The following is a 25,575-nucleotide window of genomic DNA, read 5'->3' as shown; positions in this document are numbered from 1 at the left end:
CATTTCTTTGCTAAGTCCTGATTTGAGTTACCACAAACTAGAGAATCGATTCAAAGCTCTTTCCCTTATCAAGGAGGATGAAGCAGAGCAGCATGGACAGACTTCAGGGACGGAGCAGGGGAGCCTGAGAGTCCCACCCGAGGGAACAGTCGCTGCTAAGCCTCGGAGGAGGCGTGTGGTCGTAGTGGGGGACTCCTTGCTGAGGGGTACAGAAGCAGTGATTTGTAGGCCTGACAAGATGTCTCGAGAGGTGTGTTGTCTTCCAGGTGCAAAGATCCGTGATGTGACAGAGAGGCTGACAAGACTGGTCAAGCCTACTGACCAATGCCCCTTCCTTTTGGTCCACGTGGGAACTAATGATACTGCAAGACACACCATTCAGAACATCAAAAGGGATTACGAGGCGCTAGGTAGGAAGCTGAAAGGAATGGATGTACAGGTTGTCATCTCGTCTCTTCTGCCAGTTGAAGGGCATGGTCCAGGAAGGGAGAGGAAAATAGCAGATGTGAACAACTGGCTTCGCAGATGGTGCCGCCGAGAAGGATTTGGATTCTTCGATCATGGGCTGCGGTTCCATGAGGAGGGACTTCTTGCAACAGACGGGTTGCATCTCACGCCAGTTGGAAGAAATGTTTTTGCCAACAGTCTCAAGAACTTGATCAGGAGAGCTTTAAACTGAGTTCCGAGGGGAAGGGAGACAATATTAAGGAAGGCGAAAGGGATGGCGAAAATAGTCAAACTGACATAGAGGAAACAAGGCAAACAGTGCAAGGACCCAACAGTGGGAGGCAAAAAAACTTGCACAGGCAGCAAGTAAAAGGGAACCATGGTCTGCGATGTCTCTACACTAATGCTCAGAGCATGGGAAATAAGCAAGATGAACTCGAACTCCTAGTACAACAAAGCAAATATGATATAATAGGCATCACTGAAACCTGGTGGGATGAGTCTCATGATTGGAATGTGGAAATAGAGGGGTCTAACCTTTTTAAGAGAAATAGGCCAAACAAGAAAGGAGGAGGAATAGCACTATATGTCAGAGATATTTACACCAGTGAAGAGATCCTGGACATCAATCATGGAAGCCAGGTGGAGAGCATCTGGATAAGAATCAAAGGGGAGGGAAACAACAAGGATGTTACAGTGGGAGTCTACTACAGACCCCCAAGTCAGACTGAGGAATTGGATGATGCCTTTCTAGAACAGATGACCACACACTCAGAAAGGAGGGATGTAGTAGTGATGGGCGACTTCAACTACCCTGATATTTGCTGGAAGTCAAACTCAGCAAAATCCTCAAGGTCTAGCAAATTCCTCACTTGCCTGGAAGACAATTTCATGGTCCAAAAGGTGGAAGAGGCAACAAGGGGGTCAGCTATTTTGGATCTGATCCTAACCAACAAGGATGACTTGGTTAATGGGGTGCAAGTGGTGGGATCCTTAGGTGGAAGCGACCATGTTCTCCTGGAGTTTGTTATACAATGGAAAGGGGAAGCCAGGCAGAGTCAGACACGCATCCTAGACTTTAGGAGAGCGAATTTCAGTAAACTTAGAGAAGTATTGAGGGCGATTCCATGGTCAGAAATACTAAAAGATAAAGGAGTTCAGGACGGATGGGACTTTCTCAAAAGGGAGATACTGAAGGCACAATTTCAAACAGTTCCAGTGAGAAAGAAAAACGGGAGGTGTCTCAAGAAACCAGGATGGATGACTAAGGAACTTTCAACTGAGCTAAGTTTGAAACGGAACATGTATAAGAAATGGAAAAAGGGGGAAATCACGAAAAAGGAATTCAAAGAAATAGCAGGCATGTGTAGGGGTAAAGTCAGAAAAGCTAAAGCGCAGAATGAACTCAGGCTTGCTAGAGAGGTTAAGAACAATAAAAAGGGCTTTTTTGGATATGTCCGCAGCAAAAGGAAGAAGAAGGAAACAGTAGGGCCACTGCGTGGAGAAGATGGCAAAATGCTAACAGAAGACAGAGAAAAGGCAGAATTACTCAACACCTTCTTTGCCTCAGTCTTCTCAGAAAAGGCAAAGGGTGCTCAACCTGAGGATAATGGAGCAGAGGACAGAATAGGGGAATTTCAGCACAGAATAAGTAAAGAGATAGTAGAGGAACACCTTGTTAATCTAAATGCATTTAAGTCTCCGGGACCAGATGAACTCCATCCAAGGGTATTAAAAGAACTGGCAAATGTAATATCGGAGCCATTGGCAATAATCTTTGAAAACTCCTGGAGAACAGGAGAGATCCCAGCAGACTGGAGGAGGGCAAACGTTGTCCCCATCTTCAAAAAGGGGAAAAAAGAGGATCCCAACAATTATCGTCCAGTTAGTCTGACATCAATACCAGGAAAGATTCTGGAGCAGATCATTAAACAGAGAGTCTGTGAACATCTAGAAGGCAATGCCATAATCACAAAAAGTCAACATGGGTTTCAGAGAAACAAGTCATGCCAGACAAACCTAATCTCTTTCTTTGATAAAATTACCAGCTTGGTAGATGAAGGGAATGCTGTGGATATAGTATATCTTGATTTCAGTAAGGCCTTTGACAAGGTTTCCCATGACATTCTTGCAAACAAGCTTGTAAAATGTGGGCTAGACAAAGGAACTGTTAAATGGATCTGTAATTGGTTGACCGGCCGAACCCAAAGGGTGCTCAACAATGGCTCCTTTTCATCCTGGAGAGAAGTGACCAGTGGGGTCCCACAGGGCTGTCCTGGGCCCAGTGCTATTCAACATCTTTATCAATGACCTGGATGACAGAATTGGGAGCATACTTATCAAATTTGCAGATGACACCAAATTAGGAGGAATAGCTAATACCCCAGAGGACAGGATCAAGATTCAAAATGACCTGAATAGACTAGAAAGCTGGGCCAAAGCTAACAAAATGAAATTCAACACAGAGAAATGTAAGGTATTGCACTTAGGGCGGAAAAATAAAATGCACAGATATAGGATGGGTGACACCTGGCTGAATGAAACTACGTGTGAAAGGGATCTAGGAGTCCAAGTAGACCACAAGTTGAACATGAGTGAACAGTGTGATGCGGCAGCTAAAAAGGCCAATGCTATTTTAGGCTGCATCAATAGAAGTATAGTGTCTAGATCAAGAGAAGTAATAGTGCCACTGTATTCTGCTCTGGTCAGGCCCCACCTAGAATATTGTGTCCAGTTCTGGGCACCACAATTCAGAAAGGACATTGAGAAACTGGAGCGTGTCCAAAGGAGGGCGACAAAAATGGTGAAGGGTCTGGAAACCATGCCCTATGAGGAACGACTTAGGGAGCTGGGGATGTTTAGCCTGGAGAAAAGAAGGTTAAGAGGTGATATGATAGCCCTGTTTAAATATTTGAAAGGATGTCATATTGAAGAGGGAGCAAGCTTGTTCTCTGCTGCTCCAGAGAACAGGACCCGGAACAATGGATGCAAGCTACAGGAAAAGAGATTCCACCTGAACATTAGGAGGAACTTCCTGACAGTAAGGGCTGTTCGACAGTGGAATGCACTCCCTCGGAGGGTGATAGAGTCTCCTTCCTTGGAGGTCTTTAAACAGAGGCTGGATGGCCATCTGTCAGGGATGCTTTGAATTGGATTTCCTGCATGGCAGGGGGTTGGACTGGATGGCCCTAGTGGTCTCTTCCAACTCTATGATTCTATGATTCTATGATTCTATAAACTCCAGGCTTACTCGTTTATTGATTTATATACCAACAAGTAAAGTCTTATTCCTGGGCTTATTTTAATCTTTTGACTCTTGCTTATTCTTTTGGCTAACATATTGGGCAAGAGGAAATATCTGCATTTTTGCTGACTATAACAGTCTTCCTTTGTGATGAGAACATCTGCCTCCCTGCTCTTAAAAAGAAATTAAATCAACGCCTGGAGCCTCTCCCCCACTCCACCCAAAAACATGGCGGCAGAGGTGCTTGCATCAGGTGGAAAGCTGCTTCATATCTCGCGATGACAGCCGGTACCAACCGCGCTGCAGAAATAACCTGGCTTGACACCACTGTTAACTGCTAGGGCTCAAGACTGTGGAATTTTGGGAAGTACAGTTTCTTGTGGCTCAATAGGCAAATTCTCAGAATAAGCGGTGGCTATTTCTGCAGTTTTTGGCTGCAAGGTTAGAGCTTCTCCATCTTCTACTTCCAATTATGTAGCCTATCTGTTTTTTGTCTTTCCCATCTGGTGATGTTCAGGTGTATACAGTGGATCCTTGCCTTACACGGGGATCCGTTCCGGACCACCCCCCCCCCCCCGCGTAAGTCGAATTCCGCCTATGCTCGAGTCCCATTTATCTGAATGGGACATGCCACTCCTTGCACCCCGCGTATTCCCTGCAGCTTGAGCGCATGTGCTCAAAGCCACGTATAGCGTGCCCATGTATAATGCAGGCGCGCTGTAGTCTCCTGTCTGGTTGTATGAAGCAAGTATTTGTAATGAATAGATTGTTGACCTCACAGAATTCTATCAAACTCTCTTCTGCTTTGTTTCTTGTTCCTAATCTAAATCTTCCTACTGTTCTTGATTCTTCATTGCCAACTTTAGCATTCAAGTCTCCAACGATTAGTTTGAAATCTTGTGATGGTATGTTGTAAATTCCTTCCTGAACTGCATCATAGAATCTCTCAATTTCCTCTTCATCTGCATCTGTGGTTGGTGCATATACCTGGATTACTGTGACTGCTGCATCCTATCACCTTACTTGTTTAATTTATATGCTGAAAACATCATAAGAAAAGCAGAATTAGAATCAGAAAAAGAAGGAGTGAATTTAGTCTGTAACCCTGCTTCGATCCACTGGGAGAGGCGGGGAAACATAAATAATAATAATAATAATAATAATTATTATTATTATTATTATAGGAGGAAGCAACATTAACAACCTAAGATATGCAGAAGACTCCATCATATTAGCAGAAGACATTCAGGAATTGGAACAGTTAATAAGAAAGGTCAAAGATGAAAGTGCAAAGGCAGGTCTGATGCTGAACATAAAGAAAACAAAAATAATGACCACAGAAGAAATACACAAATTCAATCTAGACAACAAGGAAATGGAAATAGAATTCCCACATCTAGGATCAAACATTGACCGAAATGGAGACCACAATCAGGAAATAAGAGGAAAACTAGGAATGGGAAGGGCAGCTATGAAAGAACTGGAAAAGATACTGAAGAGCAAAGACATACTGTACAACTGAGTACTAAAGTCAGAATCATTCATGCCATGGTATTCACAATTTCCATGTACAGATGTGACAGCTGGATAGTGAAGGAAGCAGATGGAAAGAAAATCAACTCATTGAAATGCAGTCCTGGAGAAGAGTACTTAAGATACCATGGACAGCCAAGAAGACAAATGGGTTCTTGAACAGATCAGACCAGGGCTCTCCATGGAAGGAAAGATGATCAAGTTGAGAATATCATACTTTAGCCACATAATGAGAAGACATGGATCACAAGAAAAAAACAATAATGATAGGAAAAGTAGGAGAAAGAGAGGAAGACCACAAACAAGATGGATAGACTCAATCAGGGGGACTGTAGGCAAGGGCTTGCAGGATCTGGGCAAGGCAGTGGAGGATAGGGAGTCTTGGGGATGTCTAATCCACGGGGTTGCCATGAGTTGGAACCGACATGAGGGCAGCTAACAACAACAAACCATATAGAAGATCATAGAATCATAGAGTTGGAAGAGACCACAAGGGCCATCCAGTCCAAACCCCTGCCATGCAGGAATCAAAGCATCCCTGACAGATGGCCATCCAGCCTCTGCTTGAAGACCTCCAAAGAAGGAGACTCCACGACACTCCGAGGAAGTGTGTTCCACTGTTGAAGAGCCCTTACTGTCAAGAGGTTCCTCCTAATGTTGAGGTGGAATCTCTTTTCCTGTAGTTTGCATCCATTGTTCCATATTCTAGTCTCTGGAGCTGCAGAAAACAAGCTTGCTCCCTCCTTAACATGACATCTCTTCAAATATTTAAACAGGGCTATCACATCACCTCTTAACCTTCTTTTCTCCAGGCTTAACATCCCCAGCTCCCTGAGTCTTTCCTCATAGGGAAGTAATAGTGCCACTCTATTCTACTTTGGTCAGGCCTCACCTGGAATATTGTGTCCAGTTCTGGACACCACAATTCAAAAAAGGACGTTGAGAAACTGTGTCCAAAGGAGGGCAGCTAAAATGGTGAAGGGTCGGGAAGCCATGCCTTACAAGAAACGCCTTAGGGAGCTGGGGATGTTTAGTCTGGAGAAGAGAAGGTTAAGAGGTGATATGACAGCCCTGTTTAAATATTTGAAGGGATGTCATGTTGAGGAGGGAGCAAGCTTGTTTTCTGTTGCTCCAGAGAACAGGACCCAGAACAATGGATGCAAACTTCAGGAAAAGAGATTCCACCTCAACATTAGGAAGAACTTCCTGACAGTAAGGGCTGTTCGACAGTGGAACACACTCCCTTGGTGTGTAGTGGAGTCTCCTTCCTTGGAGGTCTTTAAGCAGAGGCTAGATGGCCATCTGCTGGGGATGCTTTGATTTGGATTTCCTGCATGGCAGGGGGTTGGACTGGATGGCCCTTGTGGTCTCTTCCAACTCTATGATTCTATAGCGCTTGGTTTCCAGACCCGTCACCATTTTAGTCGCCTCCTTTGGACACGCTTGTTTCTCAATGTCCTTTTTGAATTGTGGCGCTCAGAACTGGACACAATATTCCAGGTGGGTCCTGACCAGAGCAGAATAGAGTGGCACTATTACTTCCCTATGAGGAAGGCCTTAGGGAGCTGGGGATGTTTAGTCTGGAGAAGAGAAGGTTAAGAGGTGATATGATAGCCCTGTTTAAATATTTGAAGAGATGTCATGTTGAGGAGGGAGCAAGTTTGTTTTCTGCTGCCCCAGAGACTAGAATATGGAACAATGGATGCAAGCTACAGGAAAAGAGATTCCGACTCATCATTAGGAGGAACTTCCTGACAGTAAGGGCTGTTTGACAGTGGAACACACTTTCTTGGAGAATATATTGGCACTATGACTTCCCTTGATCTAGACACTATACTTCTATTGATGCAGCCTAAAATCGCATTGGCCTTGTTAGCTGCCGCATCGCACTGTTGACTCATGTTCAACTTGTGGTCTACTTGGACTCCTAGATCCCTTTCAGACGTAGTCTGGCTCAGCCAAGTGTCCCCCATCCTTTATCTGTGCATTTCATTTTCCCGCCCTAAGTGCAGTACTTTACTTTTCTCTGTGTTGACTTTCCTTTTGTCTTGCCAAGGAAACCCCACGACAGCTTCCCTTTAGGGTCACCATAAATAGGGACCAACTACAGGGCAGGTAATAACAACAACAACAATGTCTGTAGTGCAGGTGGGGCCTTGTCCGTTTTTATGCGAGGTTCCCTAGCAGCCGAAGGAAGGAAGGAAGGAAGGAAGGAAGGAAGGAAGGAAGGGCGGGTCCAGAGAGAAGCCCGCCCCGCTTCCCCTTGGCCTTTTAGGGCCTTTTCCTGGCTCCCCTTCCCACCCAGTGGCTGTGTCTGGGCGAGGGAGGGGAGGCCTGGGGGGCGATGTCGGTGGAGGGGGCCGGGGCTGAGGGCCCTGAGGAGGAGGAGGAGGGGGCGGTGATGGTGGAGGTGCTGCTGGGGGAGCGCCGCTTCCCGGTGAGCAAGAGGAAGCTGCTGGAGCAGAGCGACTTCTTCGGGGCCCTCTACCGCTCGGGGATGCGGGAGGCCGAGGCCGAGGGGGGCGCCGTGGAGGTGCAGCGTCTGCGAGGGGGGCTGAGCCCCGAGGGCCTGGAGATGGTGCTGGAGTTCATCCGCACTTCCCGCCTCGAGGAGGAGGAGGAGGAGGAAGGCGAGGAGGCAGCGGGCCCAGGGCCGCTGGAGGCGCTGGTGGAGGCGGCCTCCTTCCTGCAGGTGACCCCTCTGCTCCGCCGCCTCCGCTCCCGGCTCCGTCTGCCCAACTGCCTCCGCCTCCTCCGCCTGGCCCAGATCTACGGCCTCGGAGACCTCCAGGAGGCGGCCCTGGACTTCATGGCGGCCCGCTTCCACCAAGTGCTGCGCCGCCCCGAGGCCCGGCCTCCTCCGCTCCTGAGGCAGCAGCTGCGGGAGCGGCGCATGAGGGGGGCCCCCGCGCTCTTGGCCCTGGGCTCCTTCCCCGGGGAGCCAGAGGCGGAGGAGGGCCCCTCCATGCTGAGCTACGAGGAGGGGCCCCGGCGGTGGGTGGCGCTGCCGGGCTCCCTGCCCCCGGCCCTGGGCAGCGTCAGGGGCTCCGGGGCGGCGGTGCTGGACAACTACCTCTTCCTGGCCGGGGGCCTCCGCCTCACCAGCCACGAGGTGGCCGCCGCCCACTGCTACAACCCCTGCCTCCGACAGTGGACCCCCGTGGCCCCCATGAACCAGAAGAGGTAACCGCCACACACCTCCAGCAGCCACACGGCAGGCTTGGTCCCGCTTTCACTCCGACTTTGGCCCAAGGCAGTGGAATTCTGGGAGATGGAGTTTGCTGTGGGGTCTGGGCCCTTAAGAAACTCCGACTCCCAGGATTCCATTGCTTTCAACCAGACAAACAATTAAAGCGCTGCCAAACCGGGTTATTTCACCAGGTCCCCCAACAGACCACATTACAGTCCGAAACACACTGCAGAAATGACCCACTTTAACTTCCCTGGTTCAGTGCTAGGGAATTCTGGGAACTGTAGTTTATTGTGGCACCACCAGAGCTCTTTCTGCACAGAGAAGGCTCAGTGTCTCACACAACTACAGTTAATGTTGATGTAATACTATAATATTAATAATATGTTTATTTTAATAATGGTATAATTTATGGTAATATTTGTTTATTTATACCCCACTCTGTTCTGCTCTGGTCAGGCCCCACCTGGAATATTGTATCCAGTTCTGGGCACCACAATTCAAAAAAGGACATTGAGAAACTGGACAGTGTCCAAAGCAGGGCGACTAAAATGGTGAAGGGTCTGGAAACCATGCTCTGTGAGGAGCGACTTAGGGAGCTGGGGATGTTCAGCCTGGAGAAGAGAAGGTGAAGAGGTGATATGATAGCCCTGTTTAAATATTTGAAGGGATGTCATATTGAGGAGGGAGCAAGCTTGTTTTCTGCTGCTCCAGAGAACAGGAACAGGAACAATGGATACAAGCTACAGGAAAAGAGATTCCACCTGAACATTAGGAGGAACTTCCTGATTGTAAGGGCTGTTCAACAGTGGAACACACTCCCTCAAAGGCCTTTAAGCAGAGGCTGGATGGCCATCTGTCAGGGATGCTTTGATTGAGATTTCCTGCATGGCAGGGGTTGGACTGTATGGCCCTTGTGGTCTCTTCCAACTATGATTCTATGATTCAGCCAAAAGGCTATCAGAGCGGCTTACAAATTGTTAATTAGACACACACACCCCTCAGGTTTACAATCTAAGGCCTCATTCCCTCTGGCGGCATTGCTCCGGAAGGAACTGGGCAAATTCGGGGGGCCCCTGCCCGAATCTCTCTGGAAGCAAGTGCTGACTACCAATCAGGGGCATTTTAACACAAATGCCCTCTTGGAGAATTTGGGTTTAAGGTGAAGGTGCCTGGCTGTCAATCAAAGTTAGTTACGTGATGGTGACGTTTCCAGCACTCATAGGGGCATCAGAAGGGTGCTTTCCACCCCTCCTTTTTTTTAAAGGACCAGGCACCACTTGTCAAATTTAAAAACCTCTGGTGTGTGTGTGTGTGTTGTAGGCATTTGGTCAGTGTTGTAAGTTATGATCTGCCCTTGGCCCCATTTTCAACCCCAAAATGCAAGCTAATACATCCTGTATCCCCCACTTCTTGCCACCAGAATTCCTCATACACAGGTAATAATAATAATAATAATAATAATAATAATTCCTCCCTTGGAATGCCAGAAAAGGATGCATTTTTTTTTTGCTCTCCCTAGGCTACCCCTGAATTCCTTAGAGACAGTGGCAAAAGCTGTATCAATTTGCCAAGTTGCAACATTACATTCGAATTGTAACATTCATTCGCATTGCAGCAGTCATTCCAAAGGAAAAAATATGCGCATAGACAGCCAAAAATAATAATAAAAAAATAAAATCCAAAGGAAAAAGGTCTCTGCTGGATCGCAGAGGCTTCCCTTGCTGTGGCCCCCTGACCTGCCCTGAATTGACCCTTGTTCCTGCTCACGATCTATCTATCTATCTATGGCCTGTTACAGACGGACAAAATAATGCTGCTTTGGGTCTCTTTGGAGGTATGCTATTTAAATGATGCATGGGTCCTAAGAGTCCGGAGGTTGTGCCAAAGCCACTCTCCCTTCCTAAGCACCGGAGTGCAGCTTTGGTGAAGCTTCTGGATTCTTAGAATGCATGCATCATTTAAATAAATAATAAATAAAATTTTTATTTTTATACCGCCCTTCCATAGATCAGGGCGGTTGACAGCAAAATATCAAACAACATATACGTCAGGGTTAAAAACAATTACAGACAAACAGAATAAAACCCCCGTTAGCCAGTCCTCTTTGCCACAGAAGAGGAAGGGAGGCCCACTGGACTTTAATCGGGGAATGCAAGCTGAAATAGAAAGGTTTTTAGGTCCTTTCTAAATTGGGCCAGGGAGGTGGCCGAGCGGAGCTCTGTAGGCAGCGTGTTCCAAAGGGCCGGGGCGGCGATGGAAAATGTCTTCCTCGCGGTGGAGGTCAACCTAGCCCCTGGCACCTTAAGTAGTTGCTGCCCAGATATTCTGAGGGTGCGGGACGGAATGTACGGGGAGAGGCGGTCCTTCAGGTATCCTGGGCCCAAGCCATTTAGGGCTTTATAGGTCATCACCAACACAAAAAAATAAGATAAATAAATAAAACTTAAAGACAGAAAAGTGCTGTCTTTAAACAGCATACCTCCAAAGAGTCCCGAAGCAGCTTTATTTTGGCAGTCTGGAACAGGCCTATCTATCTATCTATCTATCTATCTATCTATCTATCTATAGCAAAAAACATGCACATTTTTTGCCAAAAATAATTAAAAATAAAATCCAAAGGAAAAAGGTCTCTGCCGGATAGCAAAGGCTTCCCTTGCTGTAGCGCCCTGACCTGCTCTGAATTGACCCCATCAGTCACCCCCTTTTTGCCTCCTGTCACTTTGCCTCCAGATCCCCCTTTTTCCTTCAGCTCTTTCCTCCTCCCCCTCCCCTCGGATGAGGGGAGGGAATGCTCTGACCTCTGCCCGCCCTCTGACCTTAATCCCTCCCTGAATTTGCCCCGATCATGATTGAGGGCAAGTTCATATTTCGCGGAACCTGGGTCTTTTCAGAAAAGACGGATTTTAGCCTGGATCCCGATAACCCGCGGTAAAGGGGCATTTCCTTGTGCAAGCCTCGACATGGATTGTGACAGAATCGGGCCCAACATGAACTTCATGTGGAAGAATTGATTTCAAAACTGGGGTAAAAGGTAATGTGAATGGCCCCTAAAGAGAAAAGACCACTGTTGCCTATAAGCCTCGAAGACATTAATCCCAGGAAAAAATCGATTAAATTTTTGATTAAATAATAATAATAATTATTATTTATTTATAGCCTGCCCAATCACAAGGAATCTGGGTGGTTTACAACAATAAAAATAAAGAGAATAAAATAAAATACAAAAAATAAATAAAATACAGTAAAATAAAACAGAGCAACGCGAGTTACAGTAAATTCACAGTTAGGCCTGATGGAAATTGGGCCTGTCTTTTCACTCCCTCCCAGGTCTGATGATGACAGTTGGGGCGGAGGGAGGGCTCTTCTTTTTGAGGCCAGAATATAATTTCAATTTAATTTAATTTAATTCTTCTCATTAATTTAAGAGAAGAATTGGTGGACAGAGTGATGTGAGTCACAGTAAATGGGGAGTAGAACTAGGTAGGGAAGGCCTGCTGGAAGAGATCCGTCTTAAGAGCCTTCTTAAAGGCTGTAAGAGTAGAAATGTCACGGACCTCCAGGTCATTCCATAGCTTTGGCGCTGCGATGGAAAAGGCCCTCTGGGTGACTGAAGTTAGCCTAGATTTTATTGGCTGAAGTAGATTCTTCCTCGAGAACCTTAGAGTGCGGGACGGACAGTACGGAAGAAGGCGTTCCCTTAAGTATTCTGGACCCAAGCCATGTAGGGCTTTAAGGGTAATCACCAACACCTTATACCTTGCCCAGAAACTAATTGGCAGCCAGTGAAGGGGTTTCAAAACTGGTGATTCCCTGGAAATTGGCAACGAAGGGAATGGCAGTGGGGAAGGGGAAATGTCCAGCAGATCTTCTCTCCCTCAGAGGCCTGGGCCACAGCAGATGGACTGGAGGGAAGGCCCTTCTACTGCTTAGGCTTGATGGAGCTGGCTTGCCTTTCTCTCCCTCTGGATGGTGGATGGATTCTCAGGATTTCCAAGCATTGAGCCAAGGCTCCAAATGGAGGACATTTCAGAATTCCTCCTGGATAGAAGGTTGAAATGTAGGACATGTCCTGGAAAAGGAGGATGCTTCCTTTGTTTTGGAGGATTTGGGCTGTTACTGTTCTTTGTAACTGGCTGCATGTGCACTACAGAAATAATCGAGTTTGACACCCACCCACCCCCCCCAAACTTTGATTTATTGTGGCACCAGAGCTCTTTCTGACAGAGAAGTCCCAGTATCTCACAAAACTACAGTTCCCAGCATTCCCTAGCAGTGAGCCAAGGCAGTTAAAGCAGTCTTAAAGTGGATTATTCCCTCAGGGTGGATAGGGCCTATCTCACCACACTCTTATAGTGGTGCTATTCCACTTCAACTACTCTGGCTGCCTCCTGTTGCACTTTGGGATTTGCAGTGTAGGGAGCTGCATTTAGAATTTTTAGCCAGAGAGCTCTTAGGCCTCACTGGACTACAAGCCCCAGAATGCAACAGGAAGCAGCCAGAGCAGGAACAGTGGAATAACATCACTGTAGTGCAGAAATGTGGCCACAGAGGTATTTTCTTTGGTTTAAAAAGTGTTTTGGGTTTTTTAATTTGCAGGTTTTTCCCCACTTTCATGGCAAATGTAGATGGCCCACTGTGATTAGAAAAAAATGATAATCCTTGTAGGGTGGAAGGCAGTATGAAAAGGAAGGTGCCATTACATAGGGCAGGTTCAATCCAGGAAGCCCAGGCTCTGAGTTCGCAAGGCCTCAGCCCATGTCATTTGGGGGTCATTGTGAATTTGTAACCAACTTGAAGGCAAAGGATGAATTATCATGTCCTTTAATGAAGACAGGCGCAAAATGTTGTCTGTTACGTTTCTAAATCTTACACCAGTACATCTGGTGGTTAGTTTGCACATGAAGAACATGGCTCTGCAAAGTTCAGAACGTGGGGCTATTCTACTTTTCCTGCTCTGGCTGCCTCCTGTTGCATTCTGGGGTTTGCAGTTCAGTGAGGCCTAAGAGCTCTGGCTGAGAATTCTAAATGCCACTCATTAAACTGCAAATCCCAGAATGCAACAGGAGGCAGCCAAAGCAGTAAAAGTGAAATAGCAGCGCTATAAGATCATAGTGCAATAATCTAGTGAGTTCAGCCATCTGACATTTGGTCTTCCTCTCTTTCTTCTGCCCTCCACCTTCCTAGCATTACTGTCTTTCCTAAAGAGTCATGCCTTCTCATGATGTCATCACACTGTCACAGCCTCAGTTTTGTCATTTGGCTTCCAGCAAAATTTCGGGCCTGATCTACTCTAGCTAGGCATTTATCACACGGGGGGGGGGGGGGGGGGGTTGGAAGTTTAAATGGGGATTATTTGGTGAAAATGATGCAGTTGCTATTAAGGCGTGATTAAGATTTTTACACAAAGAAGTCATTATCCTGGAAATAACCAGGCAATAAACAGCAGCAAATCATTCATGGGATTTTCCCATGAATGATTTGCTGCTGTTTATTGCCTGGTTACTCCTGGGATAACGACACTTTGGCGGGATACGGACCGCCCAAAAAAGGGCGGTCTGCCCGTGCCTTGTTTTGCTGCGCAAGGAGACAGCAGTAGACAAACCGCGCGGCTTCCTTGTGCCGCAAAAAGAACCCACAAAAAGTGGGTTCTTTTTGAGGCGCCATAATGATGCCGCAGCACTCGCGACATCATTATGGCGCCGTGACGTATGGACACTAAGCGTTCCTCACCTCAAAATGGCAGCACCCGTCTGTACAGGGCGCCGCCAATTTGATGCCCTCATCATGTGCGAGGGGTGAGGGGCATCTGGAAGTATCACCCCTCACACATGATGAGGGTGCCCTATAGCACCCGTCTCTCCAACACCAAAAACCTCTTACATTGTGACATCATATGCAAACCTTTATTGCTATTGCATGATTTGCTTGGGATATTCCCAGGATAATGGCAGTTTAATGGTGATATCGTATGAAAATCTTAAGTGTGAATGCACGTTTTTACACAATAATCCCCATTTAAACTTCAAATCTTTCCCATGTAATAAACTCCTAGTGTTATAGATTATTTTAAAGCCAGAATTTTAACCAGAAATCAGCAGGGAGACTAGGAGCTTGATTGGAAAGGAAACATTTTTATTTTTAGTTGCAGCATTGTTTCCAGAGGAAATTCATCTTCCAAATTCTGGGACCAAAATGGAATTCAACAATAATGCTGTCCTACTTCTATAAGACAGTAGCATATCTGAGAATACTATTGAAATTATAATTGATCACAATTTGAATGTGGGTCAGCAGTGTGATTTGGATGGAAAAGGAAAGAGGAAAAGAATAGTGTGATTTTAGATTGCTATAACAGAATGATAGTTTCTGTCCCTTCAAAGTAATTATGCCACTTTAGTCTTCATGAGTCTAACCTAATGAAGTAAGTACTCTGTCAGGTTCTGGATACCACAATTCAGAAAGAGTGTTGACATACAATTTGGAATGATTTCAGAAGAGAACAACTAAAGATGATAAGTGAGAAAAGGACAAGGTAATGGGGTATGTTTACCCTGGAGGAGACAATCCTCAGGGTAGGCACTTCAAATACTTGAAGGACTGCAGCACAGAAAAAGTTGTTAATTTAGTTTTGTTGTTGCTGTGTGCCTTCAAGTTGTTTCCAACTTAATGGCAACCCTAAGGTGATCCTATCACAGAGTTTTCTTGGCTGGATTTGTTAAGAGTTTTCTGCTGCTCCAAAGAACAGGACCTGGAACAATGGATGCAAGCTACAGGAAAAGAAATTCCACCTCAACTTTAGGAGGAACTTCCTGACAATAAGGGCTGTTCGACGGTGGAACACACTCCCTCGCAGTGTGGTTGAGTCTCCCTCCTTGGAAGTCTTTAAACAGAGGCTGGATAGCCATCTGTCGGGGATGCTTTGACTGAGAGTTCCTGCATGGCAGGGGGTTGGACTGGATGGCCCTTGTGGTCTCTTCCAGCTCTATGATTCTATGATTCTATTCTATGATGAATTTGTAATTTGTAATTGGTTGACTGGCCAAAGCCAAAGTGTGCTCAGCAATGGCTCCTCTTCATTCTGGAGAGAAGTGGCCAGTGGGGTGCCACAAGGTTCTGTCCTATGCTCAGTGTTATTCAACATCCTTATCAACGACTTAGATGAAAGAATAGGGGGCATGCTTATCAAATTTGCAGAAGACACCAAATTTGGTGGACTAGCTAATATCCCAGAGGAGAGGATCAAAATTCAAAATGATCTGAATAGATTACAAAGCTGAGCCAAAACTAACAGAATGAACAACAGGGAGGAATGTAACATACTGCACTAAGGGTGAAAAAGTGAAATGCATAGATATAGGGTGAGAGACACCTGGCTTAACAAGACTACATGTGAAAGGGATGTAGGAGTCCTAGTAGACCACAAGTTGAACATGAGTCAACAGTGTGATGTGGCAGCTAAAAAGGCAATGCAATGCTAGGCTGCATCAATAGAAATATAGTGCCTAGATCAAGAGAAGTAATAGCACCACTCTATTCTGCTTTGGTCAAGCCTCACCTGGAATACTGTATTCAGTTCTGGGCACCACTCTTCAGAAAGGATGTTGAGAAGCTGGAGCATGTCTACAGGAGGGCAACCAAAATGGTGAAGGGTCTGGAAGCCATAAATGAGGGGAGACCTAGGGAGCTGGGTATGTTTAGCCTGGAAAAGAGAAGGTTAAGAGGTGATACGATAGCCCTGTTTAAATATGTGAAAGGGTGTCATACTGAGGATGGAGCAAGCTCATTTTCTACTCCAGAGAACAGGATCCAGAACAGTGGATGCAAGCTACAGGAAAAGAGATTCCACCTCAACATTAGGAGGAACTTCGTGGCAGTAAGAGCTGTTTGACAGTGGAATACACTTCTTCGGAGAGTGGTGAAGTCTCCTTCTTTGGAGGTTTTTAAACTGAGGCTGGATGGCAATCTGTCAGGGTGCTTTAATTGTATGCTCCTGCATTGCAGGAGTTGAACTGGGGTTTCATTTATCATGGACTTGTGAAAAAGCTAAAAAGTCCTGGAAACAAATTCAATCAAACATTAATGCTAGAAATTAAGTTGGAATTCAAATCGGAAGTAATGCTATTGAGCATGTTAGATAATGCCACTGAAAAGATATATGGTAATATCTCTTATGTGTGATGATTTTAACAGTGGCAAGATTGATTTATGCCTGATACTGGAAATTGAATAGGGAAGTGCAAACAGATGAGTGGATAGTTAAACTATATGATATGATGGAACAACAACAACAACAAAAAATAGAACTAAAAGATGTTTCGACATAGGAATGGGACAAAGTTTTGGTATATATATCAAAGTATAATAAACATAGAAATCTCAGACATATGATAAAGTTAGCAAGACCAGAAATTGTTGGAATAAGACTTTATAATATATGTTTTTGTCTGAAATGAGAAATTCTTAAAATAACGGGGAATAAAGGAGATCTTAAGCAACCTGCCTTACAGAAATTCAAGAAGAAAGAGAGAATTAAGAATAGATAATTAATGGAAAAATGTACAGAAAACTGAAGGGTAAAACATATGGGAATATGGGAAATGTTAAAAGGATACTCAGATAAAATATTAAGTTTTATGAATAGGTGTACAGGTGTCTCAGGAAATAATAAGTAGGAGTTGAAGAGTGTTTAGTTAGAAGGAAATGTTTAGAAACATGTGAATGGAAAGTACATCTCTCCTTTCTGAATGTGTGCTCATCTATTCTAGAAAAGCATCATTCAATTCCTCAGTCTGTCTTGAGGATCTGTAGTAGACCCCCACAACACCATCCCTGTTGTTTCCCTCCCCTTTATTTTTTATCCAGATGCTCTCCAGCTGGCATCCAGGATTTAAGTCCTGGATCTCTTCACATGTGTAAACATCCCTGACATACAATGCTACTTCTCCTCCTTTCTTGTTTGGCCTATTTCTCTTTAAAAGGTTATTCCCCTCTGTTACTACATCCCAAACATGAGACTCATCCTAACAGGTTTCCACCTAGGTTTTAAAACAACCTCCTTCAATGCATTGTATTTGAGCTGTGGAAGGCCAAGGCAATGCCCAGGCAGTGGCATTTGGGAACTCCTGGGAAACCTTCCTCCTTTTGTTACTTCAGTCTTTCCCCTCCCCTACCACCACTCAGTCAATTTATTTATTTAATATCTCATGTTTCCTCTACAATGGGAGTCAAAACAGAGGAGGGATTGTTTCTGTGAGAGAAGCTGAGCAAATGTGTGATAGATAGGCAGTGCTACTCAGAGTGGTGGTTCCTTCACTAGCGGCAAGTCCAGAAGCCATTGGCTGATAGTCCTCAGTGAATTTCCAGGATGGAAAGAAAGCATTGTACCCACTGGGCATAAGCATGGTATCACTCTCTGGCATGTTAGAATAATATACTGTAACTTAAAAAGCTGGTCCCCCATATTAGATAGCCCAAGAAGCACTGTTTTAGCTCCCAATTGCATGTGCAGGTAGGAAGTGTTGTATATTAGAAAATACTTTGGTTTGTTTTTCCTTTCTGATTTTGCCATGCCTCAAATTTCTGAAAGGTATATGTGAGCAGGCATGCATTTTTCAGGTGTATATTTCTGCCTATGAGAAATAGATTTTAGACAGAGTTTTCATGACTATAATAAATCTTTTAGTCTTAAAAGTGTTACAAAATCTGTAAAAGATTCTCTCAATAAAATTTCCCTAATCATGAATATAACTTCTAATAACTTATTTGGATCTACAAATTCATCATTTGGTTGTTGTTAAAGTAAAAGATCATTTGCACGTGCAAATGTGCCTCACATATAAGAATTTATTTTGTTTACAATTTCATCCTACTTGCGTACCACGAAGGAGAACTCAAGGAACGTGAGATTTCAAGTTTCCACCCATTTAAATTGTGACTCGATGCCAGCCTGCTTAGCTTCAGACCTGCCTTCAGTCTCTGCATCCATTCAGCTGTCATTCTTCATGTACATCCATCAAGCTGTTTAAAAGCATGCATGAACTTGGCCTCTGTTTAACAATAAAACACATCTCTCTATTATTAATAACCCTGGAATGTTTATAAAAGAAAGATGTCTAGGTAAACAGTGTTAGAACATCTTTGCAAACAAGGCCACAAAATCCCCTCACCTGCAAAACTGTTTACAAGCCTGGTTGGGAGTGGCAGAGGAATGGAGAGCTTCCTGATTTCAGCAGCTTATAGCTCTTCCATGTTGTCTGGGAAGGTGAACACTTCCCTCTGCTGGCAGCCCACTTGATTTCTCTGTTGGTTCCTCCATTCCTCCTCAAACAGCCCATTTATTTGCCCATGTAGAATTACATGGAATTCTTTGCTGTCTATCAGGCTACTTCTTCAATTCAAACACAGATCAATCAGTGATAATTCAGGGTGAAGAGTGAAGATATTGCATAATTAATTTCCTCATATGGAAAAAAAAATACTGTCATCTTACATAATGATACATCACTGCAGATTGTCTACTACAAGCAAGTCCAGTTCTAAATGTGCTGTATTTTCCCCATCTGTTTCATATTGCAGTTGTCTACATTTATGCATTCTTTAAAAATTAATTTTTAAAACAAGTGTGCCTCTTTGAAAACCAGTGACCCAAGCTTGTTACATGGATAACCCAGATACTTGCAGCTGAAAAATATTATAGGAGGGTGGAGTTGCACACAGTGACCTAATTGTAAATGTCAGCAAAGACAGGCCGTGGAACTATTGGATTGTTGTTTTTGTCTTTTTTCCAGTGAAACATTCTGCTATTCATAGTAGCATTGCTACTCACAGAAGACAAAGATCTAGCTAGAAATAAACTACCCCTTCCTAAACTCTTGGTTACTAATAAATATTCTGGTAGGACAAATATCGAAGTGTCACAAATTCATACCTCTTATTTTCTCACTAAGTAGGTGGCAGAAGGCATTCAGCAAATGCATACAGTGACATTGTGACTACAGGTACATTTTCCCTTTAATAAACAGCAGTTATGGAAAACAAACCTGGGAAACTTGGACTGTGGAGCTGTGGAGACGGAACTTGACTTACCGTATTTTACACTTGCCACAGTCTTCATCAGAGGAGTCTTCCATTAAAATGTAACAGCAACTTCCAACTAGCAATTGCTGGTGAGATCATGGCATGGAAAGATCAAATTGCTCACCATCAGAACTCACCATCCAGATGTTCAACTGGAATTTAGTTTCCTGTAACTTAATCCCCTTAGATAGAGTATTGTTCTCTAGGCCAACAGAGAGTTCTTTGCCCTGTTCCTTGTGATAGCTCTACAATATTTTAACAATATTATTGTGGCACCCTTCAGTTTCTTTCCTCCAAGACAAACATATACCCAGTTCCTTTACCTTTTCCACACAGGACTGTTGATCATTTATGTCATTCTCTTCTGAGTCCAGTCTAATTTGTATTATGTTCATCTTTTTGTCACTCTGCAATTACAAATCCTTATATCACATGTACTGCTCTTTGTACATTAAACTGTGCATATGTCACACCCGAATTTCAGTTCATTCAGCAGGTTTTCCATTGTTTTCTCAATCCTTTTATCTAAGTCACTGATAAAATGTTGAAAAATGCTGAGCCCAGACAGACAGAAAGACCTCACTGGTGCTTTATTCAGAACCTGCCTCACTTGATGAGGAACCACTGATGAGTAGTCTTTGAGAATGGTTTGCTCCTCAGCTGATGAGCCCACAACTAAAGAGTTTGTTGTAAAGAGTATCAAAAACTTCATCATAGATTTTGCTGATAAATTTTATCCCCAGTTTCCCCATTCCCCAAAAATGGAGAAAAATCATACTGGCTTCTACTAATCACTGCAGTGTTATGAAGTAAATGCGTTTAGATAATCTGTTCCACGGTATCAGAGGCAGACTGATGGGTCAGTACTGTCCCAGATTTCCCCTCTTTTGAAGCATAGGGAAATCTTTGCCTATCTCTGTTTCTGTGGCACCTCCAGTGATAGGAACAAATTAATTTCCTTTACCAATAACATTAGAAAATTTCTAATGAAAAGAAGCAATCAAAATTTGATTGAGTGAATTAAATTAGAATTTTAACATTGATTTAATTCCACAATTTAGTTGTTTGTTATTAATGTTTCAAATGAGATATTGTGCTAAATCTAAAACATCAAATTTCTCAGCTGGTTCTTGGATATCAGAAAGCCTAGTTTTGTAAACCAGCAAGTAGTAAGAGCATTTTAGAAAGACAGTGGTCTTCTGTGCATCCAGGTCGTCCTCCTCTGTTCTACAGCAAACACTTCATATAGGTTTCACCATAATACTCACTATGTTTTGTTAATATATAGGCGTAAAAAAAACATGGGCTCTGTTTCACTTTCTCTTCTGCTATTTTATCATGACATTCCACAATTTTCTGAACTTTTTCTGTAGCACTTGAATACTTATCTTTAGCAGTTACCCACATGAGTCTTCACTTTCCACTGGATTACATTTACAGGCTACATGATCAGGTTCATCATGCTTTTGCCCAGGGGTAGGCAACCTGCGGCCCGTGGGCCGGATGCGGCCCGGCAAGGCCTTGGGACCGGCCCCAGCCTGGTCCTGCCGCCGATTGCTGCCGGGGCCTTTGGGGGGCAATTGTCTATAGAAACCTCAGAAACATGCATTTATATTAACATTTTTTAAAAAATCAGCAAATTTTTTCGCGTGTCCTCCATTTTTTTTAAAAAAAGTGTCTTCCATTTGAAAATTTTGTCCTACATTTGTCCTGGTTTATTTATATATTTAATTTTTAAAAAAATATTTAATTATTTATTTTTTGGCTTCGGCCCCCCAGTTGTCTGAGGGACAGCAACCCGGCCCCCAGCTCAAAAAGGTTGCCTACCCCTGCTTTTGCCAAACAGTGAAAAAGACAGGCAAAAGAAATGCATATAGATTTAAATTCTGTAACCAATGTTTATCTAGAAATAAGATCCATATGATTTGAAGTCAGTGTGCATAAAATGTCATTCTTGCACGAGGAGTAGTATTTTTCCTACAGAACAGCAAAACTCAAGATGTACAGATGATGTTTTTGTTGGTTGATAATGATGTTTTTAATTTAGATAAAATTTCTTGGTAGTGATATGTACTTGCTCTTGACTGCAACTCTCCAAATCTCTCATCTGTAGATCTAATTTCAAGCTCTTGGCTGTTGGTGGAAAACTGTATGCCATTGGTGGACAGTCCGTCTCCAACGTTGAATGTTACAACCCTGAACATGACTGGTGGAGTTTTGTGGCATCACTACCATCCCCCCTTGCAGAATTCTCAGCCTGTGAGTGCAAGGGCAAGATTTATGTCATGGGAGGCTACACTACCAGAGGTAAAGAAGGAATTACTTTTTTATCAGTTGCAAGCTTCAGCATTCAGGGTTGAAAGAAAGCAGTTTACACTGGGATTTTTGTAAAATTATTGTTCAATAATTTCTAAATTAAATATCTTCTCTATCTTGCAGATCGAAATTTGAATATCTTGCAGTACTGTCCCATCTCTGACAGCTGGACTAACTTTGAACAATGTGACATTCACATCCGCAAGCAGCAGATGCTGTCTGTTGAGGAAACTATATACATAGTTGGAGGATGCATCCATGAACTGGGATCAGACAAAAAAACTACCCAGAATGAGGACATGTTAACAGTGCAGTCTTTTAATATTGCCACCCGAGAATGGCTCTACCTCAAAGAAAACACATCAAAATCTGGTCTTAATTTGACTTGCACGCTACACAATGATGGGATTTATATACTGACTAGAGATGTCACTTTGTCCACGAGCTTGGAGCACCGGGTTTTTCTGAAGTACAATATATTTACAGACAGTTGGGAATCAATTAGGCGCTTTCCAACCTTTGGACAAAACATCTTGGTCTGCTCTGTCTATTTGCCAAATTTGATCTGAGTTATAGAGAAATCCCTCCCTCCAGTCATCATTTGTGAAGAGATTTCTCCCAAGAGTCCACATTCTAAGAGTTGCCATCCTTTCCATATTGACCATGTTGGTACATTTATGTTGTTTTTGCTGTTACTACTACTGCTGCTGTTGTTATTACTTTGATCTTGTGCCAGGAATGTACATAAGTGCTTTGCATTGTAAAAATTTCTTGTTTACAAGAAAAAGACTGCCTCCCCTCAGGTCTTTCTAATTGATAACAGAGGGTAAAATAATAAATGGAGAGGGAGTGTGCACAAAGGCAGCTGCAGGTATTTCAGCTTTGCTTTCGTTTAGTTGCTGGTAAAGACCAAAGACCTGAAATGATAGCTTTGTGAAGCATATGCAGGAATCAGAATACATCACTCCTGCCAACCAGCAGCATAGCAGGCAGGACTTATTCACACCCAGTAATGAAAGTAATGCTGTCAGTGATGGGATCTGTCTGGCAGGTGCAGCAAAGACTTTGGAAAGATCTGGGCCCATGCAGACAGGCCAAAATAAAGTTGCTTCGAGCCACTTTGGAGGTATGCTATTTAAATGACACACACATCTTAAGAGGCCAGAAGCTGTGCTCCAGTCCTTAGGATTGGAGTGTGGCTTTGGCATGGCTTCTGGCCTCTTAGGACGCATGCATCATTTAAATAGCATACCTCCAAAGTGACCCGAAGCAGCTTTATTTTGGCCTGTGTACGGGCTCACCTATTTATGGGCTGATTCATTTTAAATATGAAACTCTGCAATATATTACTGCATGAGTAATCTTGGTGTAATTAAAGAGGTTTACCTGCAACATTTGGGGTGTATGAGAGACTGCAAATCATCTGGGAGGCAAACTTCACTATGCATGTAAATTCCATGTATAATCTGCATTTGGCAGTCAGAAGTAAAATATTGTTGCACTATGCATCCACACTAAAAGTGGTATCTTCAAAGCTGAGTTCTGTAGGAAATGAGAGAGATGGGAGTATACAGAGAGAAAGGAGAATGGGCAGAGTCACATAAGATGCTAAGAGAGTTCAGGATACTTGAGGCTGTGGTGATAGAGGAGCAAGGGTCATGGGCAGAGCAATGAGGAAATCCTCTGGGAGTATGAGTTTGAGAGGGAGGCTGCAAGAAGAGGTATACAGAGATACAAGGGAGGAGGGCTCTTTTTTGTGTTCTTAGGGTTGGACTGCCACATGATACATGATCATTGTGACAGACCCAGTTTTAGCTATGTTTCTGTCATGCCTGGTGTGGCCTTTAATAGAATATATTTCTGAATTACTACAGCTTTACTCTTTTGTTTCACTGTCTTTTCAGTGTTGTTTGTGGGTTTTACTTCATTCTTTCCTAAAAACAACTGGCCATTCCATTATTCCAGTGCTTCTCAATTATTTTCTGTCATGCCCCCTCTAGGAAGAAGAAAACATTTCACACACCCCCGCGCGACTGTAAATAGTATCATTTGTCTATAAAATTGTTATAAGTACACCTCTGCATAACAGAGCCTCGCGCCCCCCTTTACGGAGCCTCGTGCCCCCCCTGGGGTGCCCGCCCCACTATTTGAGAAAGGCTGCATTATTCTTAGATTGGATGTGAGAAATCAAAGAAAAGGAAGCAAACTGAGCAAATACCCTATAGAACATAGATGTAAGGACAAAAGAACGGAGCAGCTGAATCTAGTTGAGCATCTCTTCCTCACAGCGGCCAAGCAAATGCTGCTGGGAAGTCCACAAATAGAACATGGAGGCAATAGCAGTCTCTTGCATTTGTTCCCCAACATGCTGCCTTTGATCCTAGAGGTAGCACAGAACCATGACAATGAGCCACTGAGATGCTTTCAGAAAAATTATTTTCTCCCTGCTCCCCAAGCTGAATAAAGCTGAATCTTGGGTCACACTATCTCACAGGGATCATTACAGATTAGTATGCATATAATATTTCTGTCACAAGTAGTGGCTCTTTGCCAAGTGTGAATTGTCCCTATCATGCCTATGAGCTTAATAAAAACAAGCTCCAATTCACCGAGTCTCAAAAGTTTTATTAAGGTTTTATAAATGTCTACAAAATATTTCAATGTCATCTGCAAACAGCGTAGAAGGTTTCTAGAAGCTGGACTGTCAGATTAGCCATCCCTTGCTCCAATGTAGAAGTCTCAAGGGAATTGGAAGGAAGGTTTGAGATACCTCTCAGTTCTCAACTAGCTCACAAAGCTTCACTATTTCCTTTCTGTCCTACACACACACTCTCACACACACATACCACCAATAAATCAGCTTAGGAAAGTGAACTCAAATTGAGTCTTGTTCATGTGACAGAAAAGACTAATGTTCCTAGAGGTATGTGTGTGATACATGGTTCCTTCATAAGCTTTTCATAGATGCTCACCTGAGGCTCTAGGTATGGTGTTGCATATCTGAATGCCACTCCATGTGGTTACAGGAATCTCTTTGTATGTATTGTAATAGCATGCGAGAGGGAAGGTGAAGCATAACCTTTCTCTGATATCCCAGACAGAGATAGATAGGTGTATATGTGTTTTACATGCAATAAGTGAGTGGAAAGGAAGCATTCAGTCATAGAGTTCTTTCTTTCCAACCAGACAGTGAAAGCTATGACTTCATTCTGACACATGTAGCCTGAGGTCTAAGGCAATGATGCAGCCACATTCCTGAAACCAAGCAGGTCAGTGCCTGGAGGGGAAGCTACCAGGGAACCTTGCATGCCACCTCAAGTTCTGTGAAGCAAAGATGGCAAATAAATAAAATACTAAATAAAATACATAACATTTAATGTGGTCTGAGTGTGTGAGTCCTGAAGGAAGAAATTTGGTGTTAAATCACACTCTGGAACATAAAAGTTGGAATTGATTTGGTTCCTCTCATCTTATGCCTTGTGTGATAAAACAACTTCATGATGTTTTCTTAGGGGTCCTGTTTTTGAGTGTTTTGCTTGCAGTGCTTTGAAACGTAGCTGCTTATGTCATGAACTGTGCAACTTTAAAAAGACATCAAATGAGTAGTGGGTAAAATTATTTCATGCCACATGTGCTTGATTCATTTTTATTTTAGTATAAAGAACAGTAAAAGAGAATTATATATGGCAAATGAGCCCATAGTGGGAGCTACTTTGAAAGGTGTTGCTTATCAAACATCTCCAGGCTTAAATTCTGACAGAAACAA

The 25,575-nt window shown here is 43.6% G+C and overlaps 1 protein-coding gene across 1 annotated transcript; it reads left to right on the top strand.

Annotated features, from left to right (window-relative positions):
• The first annotated feature begins 7,607 nt into the window (after positions 1-7,607).
• Positions 7,608-24,417, top strand: KLHL42 (kelch like family member 42). Its single transcript, XM_089524856.1, has 3 exons — positions 7,608-8,407; positions 21,607-21,800; positions 21,933-24,417. Exons 1-3 carry the CDS (start codon positions 7,626-7,628, stop codon positions 22,376-22,378), a joined length of 1,422 nt encoding a protein of 473 aa, XP_089380982.1. The 5' UTR covers positions 7,608-7,625; the 3' UTR covers positions 22,379-24,417.
• Positions 24,418-25,575: the final 1,158 nt, after the last annotated feature.

Source organism: Sceloporus occidentalis, unplaced genomic scaffold (assembly GCF_023333645.1).
Source record: "Sceloporus occidentalis isolate IW3139 unplaced genomic scaffold, rSceOcc1.0.p SCAF_5, whole genome shotgun sequence".
NCBI classification, from domain to species: domain Eukaryota; kingdom Metazoa; phylum Chordata; class Lepidosauria; order Squamata; family Phrynosomatidae; genus Sceloporus; species Sceloporus occidentalis.
This window is presented reverse-complemented; position numbering and strand designations above follow the sequence as displayed.

Bases quoted from the DNA above. Each gene is read 5' to 3' on its own strand.
- KLHL42 (XM_089524856.1), top strand. From the start codon at position 7,626: ATGGTGGAGGTGCTGCTGGGGGAGCGCCGCTTCCCGGTGAGCAAGAGG. The intron at 8,408-21,606 runs GTAACCGCCACA...TCTCATCTGTAG, and splicing joins GCCCCCATGAACCAGAAGAG to ATCTAATTTCAAGCTCTTGG. The intron at 21,801-21,932 runs GTAAAGAAGGAA...TCTATCTTGCAG, and splicing joins GGGAGGCTACACTACCAGAG to ATCGAAATTTGAATATCTTG.